This window comes from Acanthaster planci, linkage group LG10, assembly GCF_054643075.1.
Source record: "Acanthaster planci isolate LZ-2023a linkage group LG10, COTS_SCS, whole genome shotgun sequence".
Taxonomy (NCBI): Eukaryota; Metazoa; Echinodermata; class Asteroidea; order Valvatida; family Acanthasteridae; genus Acanthaster; species Acanthaster planci.
Window position 1 is genome coordinate 6,068,852 of NC_141786.1, and position 22,021 is coordinate 6,090,872.

Sequence of the window (22,021 nt, forward strand, 5' to 3'; positions counted from 1 at the left end):
AGCAAATTACTATTAGTAAATTTAATACAGATGAGCGGAAACTCGACAGCTGGCTTCTCTGCACACCTACTTGAATCGGCAATGCCGTCTCGTCTATCAGAACAATGTGGCCATAGAATTCATTTCGACCATCTTGTGGTCCATGGATCGTCTAGTTAATCAATGTATTTTATAATTGGACAAAAAATGTGAAGGTCGAACGAGTGGTTTGTAGAATTGAAAATGTGTTGTCTTGCATTTGTGAATAAGTCATTTACACTAACGTCAGCTGACAGTCGCTGACACCTTTTATGTGTGCCGACTTTGAATAGTGTGCTTTCAATTTCACCACGTCACTTCCTACTTTTCACAGTTCTTGTTAAATTAAATTCCTTTTGAGGTTTATCAAGAGGAATAAACAACAGGGTTTCTTCTGAGGGGATTTGTACGACCGAAGGACTCCTCCAGAGTTGTTATAACACGAAGGGTTATCTCCGTCAAATGGGACTTAAAAATAACATTGAGGTAGACCTGGATAGTTTGAGTGTGGCAAAAACGAAAGTATAAACCAAACCAGTAAATGCCATACTTTCTTAATAATCGTGATATGTTAAGTTTGGACCTAGACCAAGGAAAGCACCCAACATCAAAGTCCGATCTTCTGACGTCAAGTCCTGTAAAGGAAAAAAGGCCTTCAGATACCTTCAGACGAGACTGACATCCCCTATTTATATAAACGTTTTGTTTGGGGTCGTCTTAAATAAAGGATTCCTCTAATGTGCTAAGTATGAACCGGGCTCAGTATGCTAAGTATGACCAGAAGAAGCACGGTGCATTAACAATGGAGATCATTGTTAGTGCATCCTGTTTCTTTTGTTAGATGTTCGTAGTGTTACAAATGAAGCGAAATTTCGCGACATCAAATTCGCTTCGCTTTCGCATAAAGTACATGTATGAACAAACTTTGTGGTTAAACATCTGTTTTCATAAAAGGGAGAGTTGTTAGAAAAACTTTTTAAATTTCTCAAAAATAGCCAAACAGGGAAGCCTCTTATTTTTTATTACCCTACATACATAGTTTCTGTCAGTTCGTGAAAACATAAAACATAAGGGCTGATATTCCTCAAAGCCTGATAAGCCTAGCCGGCTGCTAAAATCGCCCCAAGTTGATATTAAGCCTAGCTAGTTGGAAGCTAAGTGGTACTCATAACACTTTGGAAAGTTCAGTTGGTTGCTAAGTTTGCTTCTAACATTAGAGTTGATCCGGGGTGTCTCTAAGTTACTAGTTGGCGACTACATCATTTGTGGGTTACATATTGAGCAGCGAACATGGCGAGACGAATATTTGAGCTTGTACAACTAAACCCTGCAACTCATAAAAGCCTGCTAAGCCTTGTTAGCTGTTGTTCCCGAAAGTAATTTGACCCACCCAAAATATCACCATATCCTGCTGACATGCAAATACACATTTTCCGGTTTGGGGTTTGAAGAATTGCCTTATGTCCTAGCTGCGTGCATAGCTATCATATCATTCAGTCAAGTAGCTGGTAACATTCTTAACCAGGTTTTATTGAATACTAAATTAGTTGGTAACCATAGAAAACTACGGATTTAGCAAGCTGCTGAAGCCCAGTTGGCTGCTAAGTTTAGGAACTTTTTATGTATATCGGCCGGGAAATTATTAAATTATTATTACTTGTACATGTGCGTTTCATTTTCCGTCCGACAAACAGAGGGCTTACTAGACCTCTTCACTTATAAATTTAGAATTATGCATGCATGCGCATTTTTCAATAAGAAATGAATAAAGTCAGAAAACCTGAGAGAAAATAATCATCGAATTCGCACCCCTGTACATTTTTAATAGCCAGCTCACACTTCTTGCCGCCCTGGCCATTTGTGCGCATGCGTGTATAATTATGAATTTATTAGTGAAGAGGTCTATACTAGCGTGTGGAAGCATTTACCTATAATGGCACAATATCTGTGGGCTAATAGCCAATCATGTACGCGAAACGCTCGGTTATTGATTGTTTATAGTCTTAATTTTAAGACCTTAGGCCTACTGTTTATTCCACGACACGAACCATCATCAGACGAATCGGTGTCACGGGAAACGCCATTATACAACACGCACTGCTCTGACAGATCGGAGCACCACGAAAGGCGTCTTAGACCCAAGACTAGGGTATATCTGAGTATGGTGTCTTGATTAACTTGGGAGTTGCTAGTCTGATGCCTATACCTGAAAATTCTAATGACACATATAGCATATAGAAAAACAACATCGACATTGCTACAGTTTGGCTTCAAAGAGTTGGCCCATTTGTTAATGATAGCTACACCGGTGAGAAAGTGCTGATTGAACAACAAAACTTTTACCTGCACGAGGTTCCAGTGTTGAGATGTCTCCGCTACTGGCTGAGAGACGACGGAGCAGCTCGCTCCAAGGAGCATCAGCTTGGTGGGTTCCTCGTTGATTAGATCCACGAACCCCTTCATCCCTTCGCCAGGACGGCACTGCAAATGAATCGAAATTCAGGATGTCATCAACTGGCAATACCGATTTCATAATGTGGTGAGCTTTAAAAAGCGCGACTTGAGAAAAACTTATAAGTTTCTAATTTTGGGGTACAGACGCACAGATTCTGTGGTCCAGCGGTTAGTGCCCGTCGTTCTGTAAAACAGCAAGTCGTGTGCTGGAACTCCATTCTCATTTAACCTTTTATTGTCTTCTTCCAAAAAAGATTTTTCTTTTGTCTAATGCATATTATAATCGTGCCCTTTCATCTGAATTAAATCATATTTAAAGGAAAGTAAACACAACTGAGGCAACAGTCGCTTATGCAGTGCTTCATCTGTTGAACCGAGAGTAACGTAACTTCATTATATAATCAAATAATGGGGGTACTTTTATTGATTAGGTCTTTCACGCATGGAACCTAAAAAGCCAAGTCCCAGTGCATGGGACGATCCGCCTCGAGCTGAAGCACCCCTCATCGGTTGAAAAGGGCCGTGTTGGTCGGGAGTTTTCAATGTGTTGGTAGCGATGGCACCGTGACGCCCGCATTTTGTAGTCGTTCGTGAACCAGCGAAGTTCAGTTCCAACCAAAGGAGCCTCCGTTGCTAAGAAAAAAGCGGCCTCTTTTGGTCCAGCTCGAGGCCTATAGCCAAGGCTCTCGTCGAGTTCTAACCCGCTACCGAAAAAGCTTTCGAGATTTGTGTCCAGAACTAAATCACTATTTCAAGAAAATGCATCCCCCAGGAACAAACTAGATAAAACTACTCTCAGAAACGCAGGGCTGGATGGACTGCTCCGTAGGCCCATACAGCAGTGTTTAATGGAGCAAAGTGGAAGATCATCTTAAGCTGGAACTTCTGCCCTCCCTCAAAACCTCCCTGCAAGCGATAAAAAGCCAATTTGTGGCAATATGCTCTTCACAAGCTTGGCAAAATCACAAAGTTATGGTGGTATTTCATCCATTTCCATTACGGGCCTGTCCTCGATGTAGTGCGTTACTGAATACGTGTAATTCTATATTCGAAGGGATGGATTGCGTGAAAGCTTCTTGGCATGTCTCCTGGAAAGCCTCGTAAATCATAAAATCAATCAATAACGAAAGTTTATAGTGGCATGAAATCCTTATAGACTATTCACATAAATACCAGGGACCTTTGTGTCTGCCAAACAATGCATGTAACCATTGTTTGGCATGCACAAGGCTTTATCCACTAAGAACACAGGGTAGGTGTTCCCCTCGTTTCGCATCTTGGCACGAACAGAAAAGCCCTTTTTAGCTTGTGATAGTGAGCTCTGAAGACGAAATTTTAATTGACAATTTGTTCAATTTGGATGCTTCCATATGTGTGCCCCCCTCTGAAAATAGTGCAAACAAAATACTGTCAATTTCAAACATAAAATGCCAAGTGGCAGTGTTTACGGCTAAAATGGCTTAAGACGACACAACACTCTTGGCTTAATGATGCCTTAAATTTCATCTTATTTGATTTTGACTTAGTACATATTGGCCAAGAAATTTACCGCAATTTGATAAAATATTGGGTTCTTTTTATCTAATGCTGTGGCGATCAATTACAAATACTGGTAGCACCGTAGTTGATGCCTGTATTTTCAAGCATAGGTCTTGGGTAATATGCTTCACTGAAGGCGAAAATGGTGGTCTGACAAAGTTTCAAGGTTTTACTTTGATAGGCTAATTTGCATGGAGGTTGAGATGTTCCTGCGATGGTTAATGGTTCATAGCGTCCAGAACCGATTTTTTTTTAGCAGACGGACTAAAGACGAGAATGCCACGACTTAGTCTGTTTGACCAAGTCCGCGCTATTAGGATGCTTGATGCAGGCATGTCAACAAGGGATGTAGCCGCACATTTCCAAGTCCATAACTCAACAATTAGTGGGCTTAGCCATCGTGTAAGAGACACTGGGAGTGTGTCAGATCGATCAAGAAGCGGTAGACCTCGCGTTACGACACCCAATATGCAACGCCTCCGTGATCAACGCCGCAATGCAGAAATTAAAATTATTTATGAGTCTAAAATCTCATTTAAGTGAGTTATTGAGTTGTCCGTGTGATGACACACTCATCGACTTTGGTGAGTCAGTTAAGTCACTCGAAATGAGTCTGTTAACTCTTTGTCCGAGGGAGCACGTGCCAAACAGGTGAACCTGAGACAAAATTACTGAACTGCACTGCCTGTGCATTAGTAAAAGTATTCCAATAGCAATTCAATGTTAGACCTTTAAATAAAGCCTTAATATTCCAACGAGGTCACACAGACTGGGAATTTGCGTCCAGTGTTTGACATGAAAAAGACAACTGCTGCAGAATTTCCGACTGAAAACTGTACTTTACAGTGTGTGACCTCACGCTGACAGAGTTATTTCCCAGTATCTCGAGGACAATCAAATTGAATTCCTACCATCGCCTGACTTCAGTCCAGACCCAAGCCCCAGCGAGTACGTGTGGGATGAAATCGATCGTGGCATTCGGTCCCGCCCGGTGGTGCGTAGAACAGCTCAGGAACTTGCCGCAGCTTTTATAGATGAGTGGCTCACTGTACCTGAAAAGGTTGATTCATTCCATGCACCTAATGCCTCCAAGCGCGTAACACAGCAACGGGAGGGCGTACACCGTATTAATAAGTTTCAACTCGATTTCCACGATAGTTTGTATATTTCTAGTTCACTGTGCTTACAATTAAATAAATATCCATCACTTTTTTGCCATTTGTAAAATTAATACACGCAGTCAAAATTAAATCGAAGCCACTTTTCAGGAAAATGGAATGGTTCCTCAGCATATTCAAATGCATAGCGCTGTCAGTATTTACTTAAATGATTACATTCTTTGTAGGGGGTGACACAGACAAGGGAAATTTCAAAAAAAGAAATAAACATACAAACAAACGAGCACGGCAAAATCACAAACGACAAAACTCTCTTCTAACGGAAAGTTAATTTATAGTAAGGTTGCAGCCATAATGATTTTCCTTACTTACCTGCCCTTTCTTTACTTACCTTCTTAAATTACACAACTCAGTGTCCTAACTAATAATCTCCATTGATATCAACTTGTAAAGGTGAAGTGCTAATTTTGTTTATTTCCAATTGGGTCCAGCTACCAAAGTAAAAAGTGTCATAAATCTCATGTTTGAGTTCTTTTGTTTATTGGGGAATATCTGTGGATCTCAAAAAGCAAACAAGACTTGGTTTTAACTTGACGAGACGTGTTTGTTTTAGTTGCAAACACGAGTTGATCAAGAAATATTGATTTCTAGTTTAATGAAGTCACAGAATTTTGAGAAAGCCGATGAACAGGGTAAATCTCATTGGTCGTGCAGGATGACATCTCTGAATGACATTTATGCAAAATTATGCAATGAAATAATCTCAAAATTGTCTTTTCAATTATGATGCCATCATTATGTGAGACTTCACAACATAAATGGTAAATGGTTTTTGTCCGTTTTCATGAAAGAATGAAAACCCATCTCAAATGTCCAAATGTTAACTGTCTTTAATTGTGCCACAAGAGGCGCCCTTTCATATTATGACACCATTAACTCTTGTATCATGCTCAGAATAAAACTAACATTTAGTCCTTTGGAAGGGCGAAAAAGGCTTGTTTTTAGGTATAGTCCGACATCATTGCACTTCTGGTTACTATGGAAGTCGAAGTCACGTGTCTTATCGTTGTAAAGTTGAAAGTCCACAGTATGGTACTAGGTCTCAAAATGTGAACAAGCTACCTCATTAAAAATTCAAAATTAATGTGACAAACCTCTTTTTCATTTTGACTTTCAATTACCAGGTACTTTTAAAATAATATTTGATGACGTCAAGGCAACGTCATGAAAGCATGCATATCTCGGCGTCGTTTACCTTTTTTCAAGCTAATATCCTGAACTGTCTTAAAGATATTAAAAGACATATTGATACAGAGGTCTGGCTTGAGCATTGGGAATGCACCTCAATAGTTACCCCTTCATTAACCCGAGAAGCAATGATCAAACGACTTCACTACCAAATCAAAAGTTTTGCCCATCTCAATATCTGTCCGGATCTCAAATATTAACTTCATATCTGTGTCAGTTCATGAGATACAGATGATACATTTTATGAAATAGCAATCGCTTGTAAATTGATACCTGATACGAGAAAAGCCACGGAGGAGAAAGATGGACGACTGTCGCAGTCGCTGACTGAACTGTGTCTGATCATATAATAAAACGCATCTGAGAGCTTGTTCTCTAAAGGTTTGGGAGTTTTAAATACTAGTAGTAGATATTTGAAACTTTAAAAGGAAATTACTCACTTGCATCACTCTTGAGTCACTGTAGATTTAATAGAAAGTTATATGCATGCTGATGAATTTTAATTTGATTGCACCAATTTGAGGTACCCAGAGTGACGTAACTAGGGCTAAATATCTGCGTCCTTCCGCGTAGTAACGCCACTTAATAGGTACCCATGGTTGGAAAAAAAATGATAATTAGGCTTTGATTTTGTTTTCCTTTTTCTTGGCAACACTGCTTCCACGGTGCACCTTGTCTGAAGTAAAAGAAACTTACTTACGGACACTGGAAAGCAATTACACTTGGCCTCTACATATTATGGACGGGAGGAACGAGCCTGATGTACGCGTAACTCGCGTTTCATCGTTTTGAACGTAAGTTAAAACGTAGCGACGTGAGAACGTTAATGTCGCCCAATAAGAAACTGTACACGATAGGCTCCGCCCAACTTTAGCCGCTCTCTTTCTTGTACATCGTAAATATTCAAATAATGTTGTGCTCTGTTCTGAGAGGACGCACACAGTTAATCCATGGTTAATCCGATCCGTTCAATACTTACATGTACATGTTTAATGCTAATGCTGGACACGTGCAGCTCCGAAACGAAAGGAGTTGAGCGGGCAAAAGAGCGCCACTTGAATACAGCCTGTGAAACGTGGTTCTTGAAACCAAGTTTTACACCAAGGAGAATGTGGAAATAAGTTTTCCAATTAAGAAAAAGATGATATTTTCCATGACATCAAATAAATGGAATGAATCAATTAAAGGTTGAAATTCTAAATTCAAAATATTCTAAACCAACTGAAGTATGTAGCAAATCACTTTATTGATTATTTTAAAAAAGGTTACTGCACCTTTCAAATCAATGTAGCACTTAGTCTTGGTCAAGGTTTGTCATTTGCCAGCAACATAGATCACGTTTTGGCAGCATCGATGGCCTTCGTTTCACTGTCCTATAAATTCTTCCTGATGTTAAGTGTTCTACCATTCGATTGTGCGATAGACGAGGAACTTGCATCTCTTTAGAATGCATTTTGTGTTTATTTCATGGATTTTTGTGTTCTAGCATACTTCATAATACCTGCACTCAACCCAAGACTGGTAACGATTTACCTGGTTTGAAGCCCCTGATATCTACTTGCACATCACGTATGTGCTTCCTATGTCCCAACCAAATCTCATTTGACTGCAAGCACCAGCCTAAATATCATCAGACGTTGCTTTCTATGGCCCAACCATATCTTATTTGACTATGAACACCAGCCTGGATATCATTAGATGGTACTTTCTATGGCCCAACCAAATCTCATTTGACTATGGACACCAGCCTGAATATCATCAGACGGTGCTTTCTATGTCTTAACCAAATCCCATTGGAACATGGTTTTGTATAATGGACCAATCATCTGGTCTTCTGACTTACATATATTGGTTGGATACATCACAGAACTATACGACCCATCCTTGTCATGCCCGTAGATACCCGTAAGCAACAATGGGCTATCACCCTAACCCGCGTAGAGATGTACACGGCTAGTAAATAAGCTTAATACGGTCATATTTTGTTTATCAATTCGAATTGGCAATCAAAAACAAATAACTCCCTTTGAAAACGATTAAAACGTTGGGATACCGTATGTAGCAGGGGCAGATTTAACTTAGTTTATTTCCTTGGTACTAAATGCAAATGTCCACGCACACATAGGAGTAGCACCACCTAGTTTACCCATCCTAAGTTGCATTGTGCCCCTCATAATTGTTTACTTGATGACTCATGCAACTGGACAGGCACTGTGGGCATGCTTTGAGCCCAAGTCTCAGTAAGCAGGTTGGCAGTCGGTGAAGTAACACACCTGTTAAATACCAGTCAAGTTCTGCCCTGAAAGCTTAGACCTGCGGTGGACTTGGTGAGTTTACTTTTATTTCTGTATCAATCTGTATTGTTAAAGAGAAAGACTTAAGTATTTTGTGTCAGCTGACTGCTTTTGATGATATATGTCACTTTCATTGTTTGAGATATTGTTTCATCTTTACTCACATTATTGGCCAAGTGTTCTTTTGTAAGATTTGAACCAAATTCTAGCTAGATGACTGTAACTTTTACAAGGTGTTTTGATCATTGCTGAAAACCTTTGGGTTACTCGGATATTTTTTTGTTATTGTTGCTTAGCCTGTTTAAATATGAAGATAGTGTTTGTATTCACACACAAGTGCATTTTTTTTGGAAGTTCTTCACTAGGAAGATTGACGATGGAGTCTATGTAGTTCTTTTTTTAGTAGCAAATAGTTTGTATCTGCAATTCTAGTTCTCTGCTTTTGGATTTGATTCTTAAGTCCGTGCTTATGAACCTTTTAAGTTAAAGTTGGTTATGAGGATGAGGATTGCTATGTAGATTCACTCCATACCATGATTGAAAGTGAAGCAGAATAAATTGAGTTGAAGTGTAATTCTGCTGACTTACATGTAGTTGGTACATATGACGAAACACAGATAGATTTGTTTTACTTTTCTTCATTATGTAGTCTTGAACTCAAGTGCGTATATTCTATTATCAATTTTTTTGTGCTTTTACCTGTGTGTGGTAGGTACATGTATTTTGTAACCATGTGGCCAGTACATGCATCCTGTGCAAGTCAGTTTTCTTTGTTCATGAACTCCCATATGCTTGTACATGTTTCAGCAGGAGGCTTAGGTAATTGCAGGGATTAAGGATTAGTGTGGCCTGCCTTCTTGGAAGTGGCTGGACCTTTTGTTTATTACCTCATTGATATTCACGAGTTTGGGCAGGTCTCAGCCTTACTGCACATGTTTGTTACTGAAGCTAAAAACGTTTGTGATGTAGATTGAGCAACTGTGGATGTGTAGAGTAGTACTTTGTGCATTGGCTAATTTCTTCGTCTTCAAATTGTATTTATATGGTTTTTATTACTTTTCCTTTGACTTACAGGTAGTTGATGCTTGAGTTGGATTGATCTGTAACTTTTCTTAAGTGCTGTGTTGGTTTTGTCGGTTTTGTTGGTTTTGTAGGTTCTTGGTTTTTTTTTCTTTTAGTTTGGGTTGGTCTTGTTTTAAATTGGTTAAGCCTTACCTTGATTCTGTTGCAGATTTGCTTTGGGCTAGGATTGGTCTAATTTCTAAATTTAATTTTGGTCTTGGTCATATTTCCCCTACATTTTAGGTTTGGTTTCAACAATTCTCTGATTTTCGACTTAGTCCTGTTTTTTTAGTTCTCTAGTTGCATTCCTTTTTTGGGGGGATATTTTTTAGGACAAATAAAAGATTTTGTTGTTGGAATCAAGTTTCAGCTTCCGTATCCCTATTCTTTTAGACTTCTTGCGACTCCTCCCTTTTGATCCTGTTGAAAGTTTTTTTGTTTTGCGAGTTCCCCAAGTGTTTTATTTTCTTCAAGTCTCTTCTTTATGTTTTTTTTTATTCTCATCTGAAGTGTGCCATTTTTCCCCGTTACATTTTTCTCTCTCTATATTTGGTGGAGAATCCGGGTAAGGAAACTGTTCATTACGAACTTAGCTATAGATATCTATTTGAGTAGGGGTATAGGTTGCTGGTCATGAGGCTTGGTTTTCTTTGTTCTTATTTCTGGTCAAGAATATCGGTTAGGGTCAACCAACACAGTGCTTGAGTCTAGGAACAGTGAAATTTCACGATGGCCGCAACTCCAAGTCCACCTACCGTGACCTTCATGATGGAAACTCCATCCCACCTGGGGACGTCTACTCCCATCAAGTCTAACCCAGTTGACATGATGACTGATATACCTGTCACTCCTTGTCACCCAGACCCCCCAACTGCAACTTTCCCACACCAGCTCACCCCACTTGAGATGTGCGGTTTTGATCCCATCATGAGGCCAGCATCTGCGCCAGTATATGATACACAGAGGACAGTCACAACGCATCAAGTGAAGGGGGTGCAGGCCTTCACTGGCAAAGAGAAAGGCATCCGCATCGAAGAATGGGTACGAGATATGAGGTACCTACTGGAGGCAAAGGGGAAGGCACCGGATGCAGTACAGTTCCACGAGGTGGTCCGCAACACCGGAGGAAGAGCGCGGGATGTGGTTCTCAATCTTGAGAGCAGAGTGCCCTCGGGAGTTACAGCGGAGGAGGCTTTTGTTGAACTGTTGGAGGAGTTTGGTGAAGACAACTCAGCTTCATCACCCATGACGAGGTTCTACAGCAGAGTACAGAAACCAGGGGAGGCAGCCAGTGACTACGCCATCGCTCTTGAGGCGTTATTGCGACGGATTGAGGAGGTGGGGCGACGACATAGTCAGCATGACTTGTTCGGAGAGAGCCGAGACCTCATTCTTGCTACCCAATTCATGACGGGACTGCATGATAACCACTACAGGCAGAGATTAGCACCTATGAGACCCAGGACCATGAAATTCAAAGACATCCGTGCTGAGTTGAGGGTTATCACTGAAGAGAAACATCACCAGGAGGAGATGATGAGGAACTCCTATCATCTCATGGCCCATGTCCCAACGAAAACAAGTGCTCCCAAGATCGAAGTGCAGAAGCAGGCAGTATCACCAGGAACGACGGAACAAAACACCAACCCCCGAGTGGATGATTTGACAAGGCTGATGGAGGAGCAGAAAACCATGCTCAACCAAGTCCTTGCAAACCAGATGGAACTTGGACGACGTGTAGGGTGGTTGGAGAATAATGCTCAGATGGATCCAGGACGGCAGTGCAGCATGTATCAAAGCAGTCATCCACCAGGGAGGTCTGACGGGGCAACAAAAACATGCTACAACTGCGGTCGGCCAGGACATTTTGCCAGGAGATGTCCTGAGCCAAGGTACCAGCTACAACAGAACAGTTTGCCAACCTCCACCTCATCCCAACAACCTCCGTTAAACTAGAAGGACCCTCTGATGATGGGCGATCAGTGGGTTTATCTAGTAGAATCAAGAGCCCTGTAGAGAGAGGAAACCCCGTCGGAGACAACGTCCAGGTTGACAAGCCAGAGAAGAGTCTGATAGGGCCAGTCAGTGATGTAGAGGTCACCGTTTCTGGTAGGAAGTGCACTGTCCTGCTAGACACTGGGTCACAAGTGAGTACCATCACTGATGAATTTGTAGCCAGCCATCCTCTTCTTCAAGCCCAGGAGCAGCGGCAGACAAGTGTCAGTATTCAGGGTGCTGGAGGCCAACAAGTGCCGTACAGCGGGGTCATCCTGGTCGACCTGAACGTCCTCGGACGCCAAGTACAACAGGTTCCGGTGTTTGTTGTCCCAGCAACAGAGTTCCGCCGAAAGATTCCAGGGCTGTTGGGAACTAATGTTCTCCGGGCCTGCCGGGATGCCCTACATGATCGACATGGGAAAGGATTTCTAAAGAAGGTGCAGCAAACATCAGAAGTCTGGTACTCTGCCCTCCAGTACATAAATGCTGATGGTGGGGACCTCATGAAAAGGAATGGTGAGTTTGGAACTCTGAGGTATAAGGGCCGCAAGCCGTTCCTAGTGAAAGCTGGTGCAGAGGCAGATATTCCGGCAGAGGCACCCAGATTTACCCGGGGAAGGACATTCCAGGCGCTCGTGGAAGATGCTCACAAGGCCCCTGGCAGAGGTTCCTTGGCCATTGGAAACACATTCGTCCAGGTTCAGAATGGGAAGGTCCCTGTTCGGGTCCTCAATGTGTCGACACGTGATGTTTTAGTAAGACGTAACACGCTTCTGGCCACATTAGTCATGGGTCGACAGGTGTTGTCCAGTCCAAGCCGGGTACTCGAAGAGACGAGGGAAGTTCCGAAGGCCCACTGCCATGAGACCTCAGCTGGTGCACCATTAGAGGCCAGGTTTGATGTTGATCTTGATGCGCTGTCTGGTGAAGAGAGGCAGCTTATGACTAAGCTTCTACAGGAGAACGAGGATGTGTTTTCTAAGGACCAAAATGACTTGGGGTTCACCCACACAGTGCAACACGAGATTCCCCTCATAGACCCGACCCCCTTCAGGCAGCCATATCGACGGATCCCTCCCGCTGAATTCCATGAGGTCAAGAGCCACATAGAGGAGCTTAAGAAGTCCGGAGTGATTCAGCCCAGTCAAAGCCCATTTGCATCGCCAATTGTTGTGGTACGCAAGAAGGATGGTAAAATCAGACTTTGTGTGGACTATCGCAAGCTTAATTCTCGCACCGTTCGGGACGCCTACCCTCTTCCCAGGATTGACGAGGCTCTAGATGCTCTGGGTCAGGCCAAGTATTTTTCTTGTCTTGACTTAACGTCTGGCTATCTCCAGGTTAAGGTTGCTGAGAAAGACATCCCTAAGACGGCTTTCACATCTCCCATGGGCCTTTTTGAGTTCACAAGGATGCCTTTCGGTCTGATGAATGCTCCGGCTACCTTTCAGAGGCTGATGGCAACGGTGTTTGCAGACATGAACTTTGACAGTGTGCTGCTATATTTGGACGACATTGTTGTTTTCAGTTCCACCATAGAAGAGCATGTTAGTCGCCTGTCTAAAGTATTCACAAGACTGCGGGAGCATGGGCTTAAGCTCAAGCCTACTAAGTGTCATCTACTGCAGAGCAGTGTCAAGTACCTTGGCCATGTGGTGTCAGGTGACGGCATCTCCACAGATCCTGAGAAGGTCACAGCAGTTAGGGAGTGGCCAGTACCCAAGTGCAAGAGAGATGTCAAGAGTTTTCTTGGCCTGACGGGATACTACAGGAGATTTGTGAGAAGCTATGCAAAGATAGCAGGTCCACTGTTTGCATTGACTGGAGGTACACGGGGTGGCAAAGACCCGCCCTTTAATTGGACAGCCGAGTGCCAAGCATCGTTTGAGACTCTCCGTGATCGGCTCACCACAGCACCGATCCTGGCTTATGCAGACTACCGTCTTCCATTTATAGTGCAGACCGATGCATCTGGTGGTGGTCTAGGTGCAGTATTGGCGCAGGTACAGGATGGCAAGGAGAGAGTGATTGCTTATGCCAGTCGGACTCTAACTTCATCAGAGGCCAAGTACCCTGCCCACAAGTTAGAATTTCGCGCGCTACACTGGGCTGTGACCAACAAGTTCAGGGATTACTTGTATGGGCACAAGATTACCGCTGTCACAGACAACAATCCCCTCACTTATGTGATGAAGAAGGCTAAGCTAGATGCATCAGGCCAGCGATGGGTGAGCGACCTGGCTATCTTCAACCTGGACATCGCGTACAGGCCAGGCAAATCCAATTCAAACGCAGATTCGTTGTCTCGTATAGGGAAGGCCGAAGTAACCAGAATCCTTGATGCCGCTGATGGGAAGACAGATGTTGTGGTTGGAGAAACACCAACCATGCCGGTCATCAGTAATGCTGTCTCCTTCCCAATTGTGGAATCCCCTTCGTCCAGCTGCCAGAGCGACCCCAGTCGAGAAGATGGCTCCCTTGGTGACCCTGAAGTTCAGAGGTCTCTCGGTGACAGTGGCTGTGGTACCAGCTGTGTGCAAGGGCTAAACCTGGAAGAGGCTCAGCACAACGATGCAGCAATCATGAGAGTCCTTGATCTCAAACGTCAAAGTCCGGCCAAGCCGAGTAGAAGACAGGTGTCCCAGGAGTCAAGAGTAGTTAGAAAGCTGATACGGGTGTGGGACAAGCTGAGCGTAAGAAGTGGTATGCTGTTTTACTGCAGGGAGTATGATGATGGTCAAATACAGCATCTGTTAGTCCTTCCCCGAGTCATGCGACAGAAGGTGCTACAACGTCTGCACGACGCTATGGGTCACCTTGGGCTTGACAAAGTACTCCACCTGGTTCGTGACCGGTACTACTGGCCTGGACTCTACTCGCAAACCAGGTCCTACATTAAGAAGTGCAAGAGATGCGCGCTACGGAAGACCCCGGAATCTAGAAGAGCTGAACTGCAGGCCATCAAGACAGCTCGCCCACTGCAATTGGTCTGTATAGACTTCCTGAGCCTGGAGCAGTCAAAGGGTGGGATAGAAAACATCCTCGTGGTCACTGACCATTTTACTCGATATGCGCAGGCGTTCCCTACCAGAGACCAGAAGGCGACCACCGTAGCCAGGGTGTTGTGGCAGAAGTATATTGTACACTACGGGATACCAGAGCGCTTGCATTCGGACCAGGGCAGGTGCTTTGAATCAGCGGTGGTGACGGAGTTGTGTCAGCTTCTAGGTGTTTCCAAGAGTAGGACGACACCGTATCACCCACAGGGTAACGGCATGACAGAGCGGTTTAACCGTACGCTGCTGTCAATGCTTGGGACGCTGGAAGCCACGGAGAAGGTCAACTGGGCAGAGCATGTGGAGACACTTACACATGCATATAACAGCACCCGGCACGAGTCTACTGGCTACTCACCCTATTACCTGATGTTCTTGCGTCAGCCCAAGCTGCCAGTTGATATCTTAGTACCACAACTAACACCAGAGTCCGCTCCTGATGTCGGGGACCAGCATTCATACGTCCGGCGGTTGGAAGAACACCTACGTGTGGCATATAATACCGTGAACGAGATGGCTACAAAGGCAAGCGAAAAGCAGAAGGCAGCATATGACCTGAAGGTGCACAATCAAGAACTTAAGGCTGGTGATCGCGTGCTGGTTGCAAACAAAACTCCTAGAGGCAGATGTAAGCTGAAGGACCGGTGGGAGTCGACGCCACATGTAGTAGTCAGGAAGCTACAGAACCTTCCAGTCTACATCATTCGGGATCTGGGCTGCACGAGAACCAGAACCATCCATCGCAACTTACTGACCATCTGTCCATTCTATGCGTCAGAGGAGAGCAACGAGACCGACTCAGATGCTGAAGTGCCAGCAGATCCTCTTGTTCCGCGAACAAAGTCTCCACTAGTCAGTTCTAGTCACTCTTCAACGGACACAGAGTCCGGACCTCCTTCCGATACTGATGGTGATGAGCCCAGTGATGATGGCAGCATTGAGACGGTAGAGACACATCATCGGCCCAGACGAATCATCAGGTTGCCCGCGAGATACAGGGACTAGGTGATGACAATAGTAGTTGTAAATAGCATCCACGATTTTGTATTTTTGTTAATGATATTATTCCCTGTTGCCTATTGCTGAGGACAGCAATGGATTTAGTGAGGCGAGAGTGTAGCAGGGGCAGATTTAACTTAGTTTATTTCCTTGGTACTAAATGCAAATGTCCACGCACACATAGGAGTAGCACCACCTAGTTTACCCATCCTAAGTTGCATTGTGCCCCTCATAATTGTTTACTTGATGACTCATGCAACTGGACAGGCACTGTGGGCATGCTTTGAGCCCAAGTCTCAGTAAGCAGGTTGGCAGTCGGTGAAGTAACACACCTGTTAAATACCAGTCAAGTTCTGCCCTGAAAGCTTAGACCTGCGGTGGACTTGGTGAGTTTACTTTTATTTCTGTATCAATCTGTATTGTTAAAGAGAAAGACTTAAGTATTTTGTGTCAGCTGACTGCTTTTGATGATATATGTCACTTTCATTGTTTGAGATATTGTTTCATCTTTACTCACATTATTGGCCAAGTGTTCTTTTGTAAGATTTGAACCAAATTCTAGCTAGATGACTGTAACTTTTACAAGGTGTTTTGATCATTGCTGAAAACCTTTGGGTTACTCGGATATTTTTTTGTTATTGTTGCTTAGCCTGTTTAAATATGAAGATAGTGTTTGTATTCACACACAAGTGCATTTTTTTTGGAAGTTCTTCACTAGGAAGATTGACGATGGAGTCTATGTAGTTCTTTTTTTAGTAGCAAATAGTTTGTATCTGCAATTCTAGTTCTCTGCTTTTGGATTTGATTCTTAAGTCCGTGCTTATGAACCTTTTAAGTTAAAGTTGGTTATGAGGATGAGGATTGCTATGTAGATTCACTCCATACCATGATTGAAAGTGAAGCAGAATAAATTGAGTTGAAGTGTAATTCTGCTGACTTACATGTAGTTGGTACATATGACGAAACACAGATAGATTTGTTTTACTTTTCTTCATTATGTAGTCTTGAACTCAAGTGCGTATATTCTATTATCAATTTTTTTGTGCTTTTACCTGTGTGTGGTAGGTACATGTATTTTGTAACCATGTGGCCAGTACATGCATCCTGTGCAAGTCAGTTTTCTTTGTTCATGAACTCCCATATGCTTGTACATGTTTCAGCAGGAGGCTTAGGTAATTGCAGGGATTAAGGATTAGTGTGGCCTGCCTTCTTGGAAGTGGCTGGACCTTTTGTTTATTACCTCATTGATATTCACGAGTTTGGGCAGGTCTCAGCCTTACTGCACATGTTTGTTACTGAAGCTAAAAACGTTTGTGATGTAGATTGAGCAACTGTGGATGTGTAGAGTAGTACTTTGTGCATTGGCTAATTTCTTCGTCTTCAAATTGTATTTATATGGTTTTTATTACTTTTCCTTTGACTTACAGGTAGTTGATGCTTGAGTTGGATTGATCTGTAACTTTTCTTAAGTGCTGTGTTGGTTTTGTCGGTTTTGTTGGTTTTGTAGGTTCTTGGTTTTTTTTTCTTTTAGTTTGGGTTGGTCTTGTTTTAAATTGGTTAAGCCTTACCTTGATTCTGTTGCAGATTTGCTTTGGGCTAGGATTGGTCTAATTTCTAAATTTAATTTTGGTCTTGGTCATATTTCCCCTACATTTTAGGTTTGGTTTCAACAATTCTCTGATTTTCGACTTAGTCCTGTTTTTTTAGTTCTCTAGTTGCATTCCTTTTTTGGGGGGATATTTTTTAGGACAAATAAAAGATTTTGTTGTTGGAATCAAGTTTCAGCTTCCGTATCCCTATTCTTTTAGACTTCTTGCGACTCCTCCCTTTTGATCCTGTTGAAAGTTTTTTTGTTTTGCGAGTTCCCCAAGTGTTTTATTTTCTTCAAGTCTCTTCTTTATGTTTTTTTTTATTCTCATCTGAAGTGTGCCATTTTTCCCCGTTACACGTACATTTCTTATATTTATAAAAACAAATATTTCATTTTACACATCGTGTTTGGAAAGATTTTTGAAATATCACCACAGCCACCATGAGCGTTATCTTCGAAAACGCATTTCTTCTGTTGATATGGCTAGTGTTGGTATTTGCCTCAATTCTTGCTCATGTAATTGTTTAGATTTTGTTTTAAACGTTTACTTCCTTTAACTATAAAATACGTGTATCTCTTGACAATAAATTTATAGCAAATTTGCACCCTAATTTATGGGCGATAGACAACTTACACTCCTTCAATATGAAACCTTTTGCCTCTTCTTCAATGAAAATCATCAGGGTCGTTTGAAAAGCCACACTTCATTGAGCTTTTTTCTAACGACACTCTTTTTGGCGCTCTGATCTAAACTCAATAGCCTACACATTCCTGAAGCTATTACGCACCCCGGAGGCTTAATAGTGAGGCATTCACTATGTTTATGCCTCCAGAACAGTTCTCAGAGCAAACATGACTAATTACGATGTACAAGAAAAAGAAAGGGCTAAAGTTGGGCGGAGCCTATCGTGTACAGTTTGTTATTGGGCGAAGGTAACGTTCTCACGTCGCTGCGGTTTAACGTACGTTCAAAATGAAGGAACACCATGGTATTCAGAGCGGACACCTTCGTTATTTAGGACGTGCAACGCAGCAAAACACTTTTTATAAGCACATCGCAGGTGAGGCAATCGAGTGTGAATCAGGAGTTGCTCCAGTATAAGCCAAATACCCCAAAGTGAAGGTTCGAGTCAGGGGAAGGGGGTGGATTTCGAATTACTGTCCAGTTCACTTTCTGCTTCTCTACCCTGCATGTTCAGGGTGCAACAGCATTGTCTTGTTGTCCTATGCGGTTGCTATAGAGACAGGTTTTTGTTCTACACGGTTGTCAAAGGTTTCTGTATGTTTTGCTGTGCACTGCTCCATACCGAATGCGCACATGCTTTTACCGTGCGCTAGGCATCGTATACGTGAACATGTTCATGTAGGCCCTGGCAAGTGAATTGTGCGTGTCCAATGTCTATGCTCCTCTTCTGCCCGGACAGGGTGCCTGACTATAATTGGGGGTTCTCAAATGTGCCTCACCCATAAGGCCATCATTTGTCAGGATTAAAACATTCGTTTGAGGGGTCAGTAAATTAACTACAACAAATGGAATTGTATTCCATTTCTACATTCCCTATCGTGTTATTGGCATACCAGTGAATGTTTTAAACAATAAATTAACAGTTTGTCTACGGAGGTCTTCATCGACCCTTAAAAAACTATTTTATCAAAAGCTACCTCCATCTTTGACACTAATGTAAATATACTGAGCCAAGGCCATTGCCAACTACGACTGATATCTAGTGGATGTTCTAACCTGCACTAGCTCCTGACTCCTCTGCCTTAGTTCGCTATCAAGGTGCGCCCAAGTATAAATCAGATATTTCAGCTACTGCTTTTCCAGTGGAAAAAATACACCGGTTTATCCCCTCTCCTACAATGCCAGCACAGGACGGCCACACGTGTCAAATTATCAATGCAGAATAACGCTCAAGATAAAGGCACACACGCGATACGCAGGAATTTGTTGCACAAAAACATTGGATACTTTGTGATTGATGAGAAAACGACTTCTTATTTTTACATAACAAGATCAAGATTCTTTTGTCTACTCGTGCTATCAAATCAGCAAAGAAATAGGACAGACTAGGTTGCTCTTGAGTAGTTTTCTGGGAATAGGAATGGATGGACACTCTCAAACGGAAGGGGAAAAAAGGGCTCATTAGTTGTACCTTAGAATTCTTGACTTCGATGTGCAGGTGGTAATCCGGGAGCACGGTAGGGTCCTCGTTAACGTGCTGCAGGGCCATTAGCGCGGCCTGCAAGATAGCACTGCCGTCCCAATCTGAGCCAGCACCCCCGAGGCTGAACAGACCGCCCAAGGTGATGTTGGTGAGGCACACCGTCGGCAGGGTAAGAGACAAAAGGACGAGGGCGATGACGAAGAGGAGATCAGATTGCCGAGGCAGTTGTGCTAAGAACATCTTGGGGCAGCGCTGGACGCACGACGAGGTGTTCTCTCGGCAACTCTACGTGCTAATGTGACACTTCACGGGTCTGTATTGCCCCAACACGTCTGCTGCTCCCCGCGACATACGGAGTGAAATTAGAGATCCTTCCCTCGCGGCAACACTATTGGATGTCTCTGTCACGTGTTGGTCTCTGTGTGTCACGTGGTGATTGTTTTAGTTTAGTAGACATGCTGAAAGATGTAATGATTTATTTTCTTTGCAGTCTACACAGCAGCAAAGACCTTTTAAGATTTGTATATTAATTGAATTTTAATTTGAAAGGTCTCTGTTGAAATCCTTTTGCCTAAAAATACTGTTGGACTATTTTTGTGACAAATCAGCGTGGAAACGGAAAATATGGTAGCTTACACTCTAAAGGCAAAAGAGTGAAAAACTAACTCTCGTAAAGAGCGAGTCATCTATAAATCCACTTCAAAAGAGTGGAAATACTCTATAAAGAGTAAAAACCACGCTAAAAATGTGTAAACCCACTCCACTCTGCATGCAGCCATACGTAAAGGACAACTCGAAAAAGAATTGTCCTTTATAATTATGGCTCCTACTTTTTAGAGTGGTGGTCACTCTTTTGGAATAAATTTATAAGAGACTCACTCTTGTTGAGAGTGGGGTTTTCGTTCTGTTGCCTTTACACAGTAGTTATTTGAAATACTTCAGAAAAATACATGAACTGGAAGTATATACATGTAGATGTATCTTTTCACATGAAACAAAAAAGACTTGCTGCGTCAAAGTTCACGCAAAGTTTCATATACTTTGCCGAGAACAGATAGAAAGGGGTTGGAATATGAAACTTTTCTTCAGGTTGTAATTAAGATGGTAACAAATCAAAGCCATTTAGCAAATTAAGATTTAAGTTTCTGTGTACGTTTAATGGGTAGAACTCTTGGAATGGGGATTAGAACTCAAACTGATTGACATCTCCACTATACAGCAGAATTGGTGATCCTGATCATAGGTTTAGGGTGGAAAACCGACAGCCATAAGTACCCCAAGTTTTCAGCACTGCATTGAAGCGTGTTTTCTCATACATGTATAGCCTAAATACTTGAAGGAAAGTCGATTGGCAAGTAGAATGGACCTGACCTGCATTTCCTACAATCAACAATGCACTTTGCAAAGCGGAATTAATGGATTGATCAAATCAACAATCTGCTGTATGGGAGCATTGTGATCGCTGCTGACTGTTTCCTTCGGCCCTAGGTTCCTGCTTGTATCATGGCCGGTGCATAATGAAATGATAATGGAAGGTAACGTATCCAGGAATATTGTTGATTATGCGTCTCGCTGCCCAGCGATGAGACGATCAGAAACTTGTCAGGCATCCACTCCATTAGCACGTCTTTGGTCTGTTCTGTATCTGTATCACATTACTTGCTTTCACTTCAGTACAAAATCGATGAACACTATCAGCTTACGCACATAAACACGAGGTGCACTGAAGAGAGGGCATCCTGGGATTTTACTAATGGCACATTTTGTAATTTTATCGCTTCAATTGGAGAAATAGAAAGGATTTTTACAGACGCAATTTCCCTCTCGGGGAAAGCATGTACACACGTGGCCTGGCGCTAGACTGACCCGACTGAAAATATTTTGTCTGATGTTACATGCAGCACAAGAAGTAAACTACAAACTGTGGGTGATGGTCACGTGTGCGTGATGAACTTTGTTGTTATTGTTTACATCTTATTACACTTCATTTCGGTAAACTGCCCTTGATAAAGTGCGCAAGATCACTGGTGATATGATTATTGGCTGTCCTTGCATATATCAGCGCGTATAATCCAGAGGCCAATTTCATAGAGCTGCTTAAGCACAAAATTTACTCAAGCGGGAAAAAACTTTACTTAATAAACAAAGGTTACCAACACAAACTCTATCTGATTGTCATGTTAACCAAAAAACATTAAATCTGATTTATCAAGTAAGGTTTTCTCGAGCTTAATTTTGTGCTTAAGCAGCTCTATGAAATTGGCCCTTAGGTATTACTGGACAGTATCCACTCCGAGCGACAAGGGTCCCGTGGCTGGAACTCACGGCGTGCCTCACGCAACTTGCGCGCGACGTGCTGAGCGCGCGCAACCAAGTTCTTGTAGTCTGGTTACCATACCTAGAGATGCCGATTGTTTCATTCAAGAGATCTTTAGGTCAAGTGAACTCCCGTTCCTAAACATTTTCGCCTAACTCA

The 22,021-nt window shown here is 42.6% G+C and overlaps 2 protein-coding genes across 2 annotated transcripts in view; one reads left to right on the forward strand and one right to left on the reverse strand.

The window, feature by feature from the left end:
• LOC110980505 (gamma-aminobutyric acid type B receptor subunit 1-like) overlaps nt 1–19,846 on the reverse strand; it is a 36,586-nt gene extending 16,740 nt beyond the window's left edge. The window contains exons 1-2 of the mRNA XM_087142463.1: nt 19,534–19,846; nt 2,362–2,499 (exon numbers count right to left, since the gene is read on the reverse strand). Coding sequence (XP_086998589.1) covers nt 2,362–2,499; nt 19,534–19,785 — 390 coding nt within the window. The 5' untranslated portion in view covers nt 19,786–19,846. The remainder of the gene's footprint in view (nt 1–2,361; nt 2,500–19,533) is intronic.
• On the forward strand, nt 8,439–11,691 carry LOC147797703 (uncharacterized). The gene is made up of 2 exons (XM_087142579.1): nt 8,439–8,704; nt 9,746–11,691. Exon 2 carries the CDS (start codon nt 10,463–10,465, stop codon nt 11,687–11,689), a length of 1,227 nt encoding a protein of 408 aa, XP_086998705.1. The 5' UTR covers nt 8,439–8,704; nt 9,746–10,462; the 3' UTR covers nt 11,690–11,691.
• Nucleotides 19,847–22,021: the final 2,175 nt, after the last annotated feature.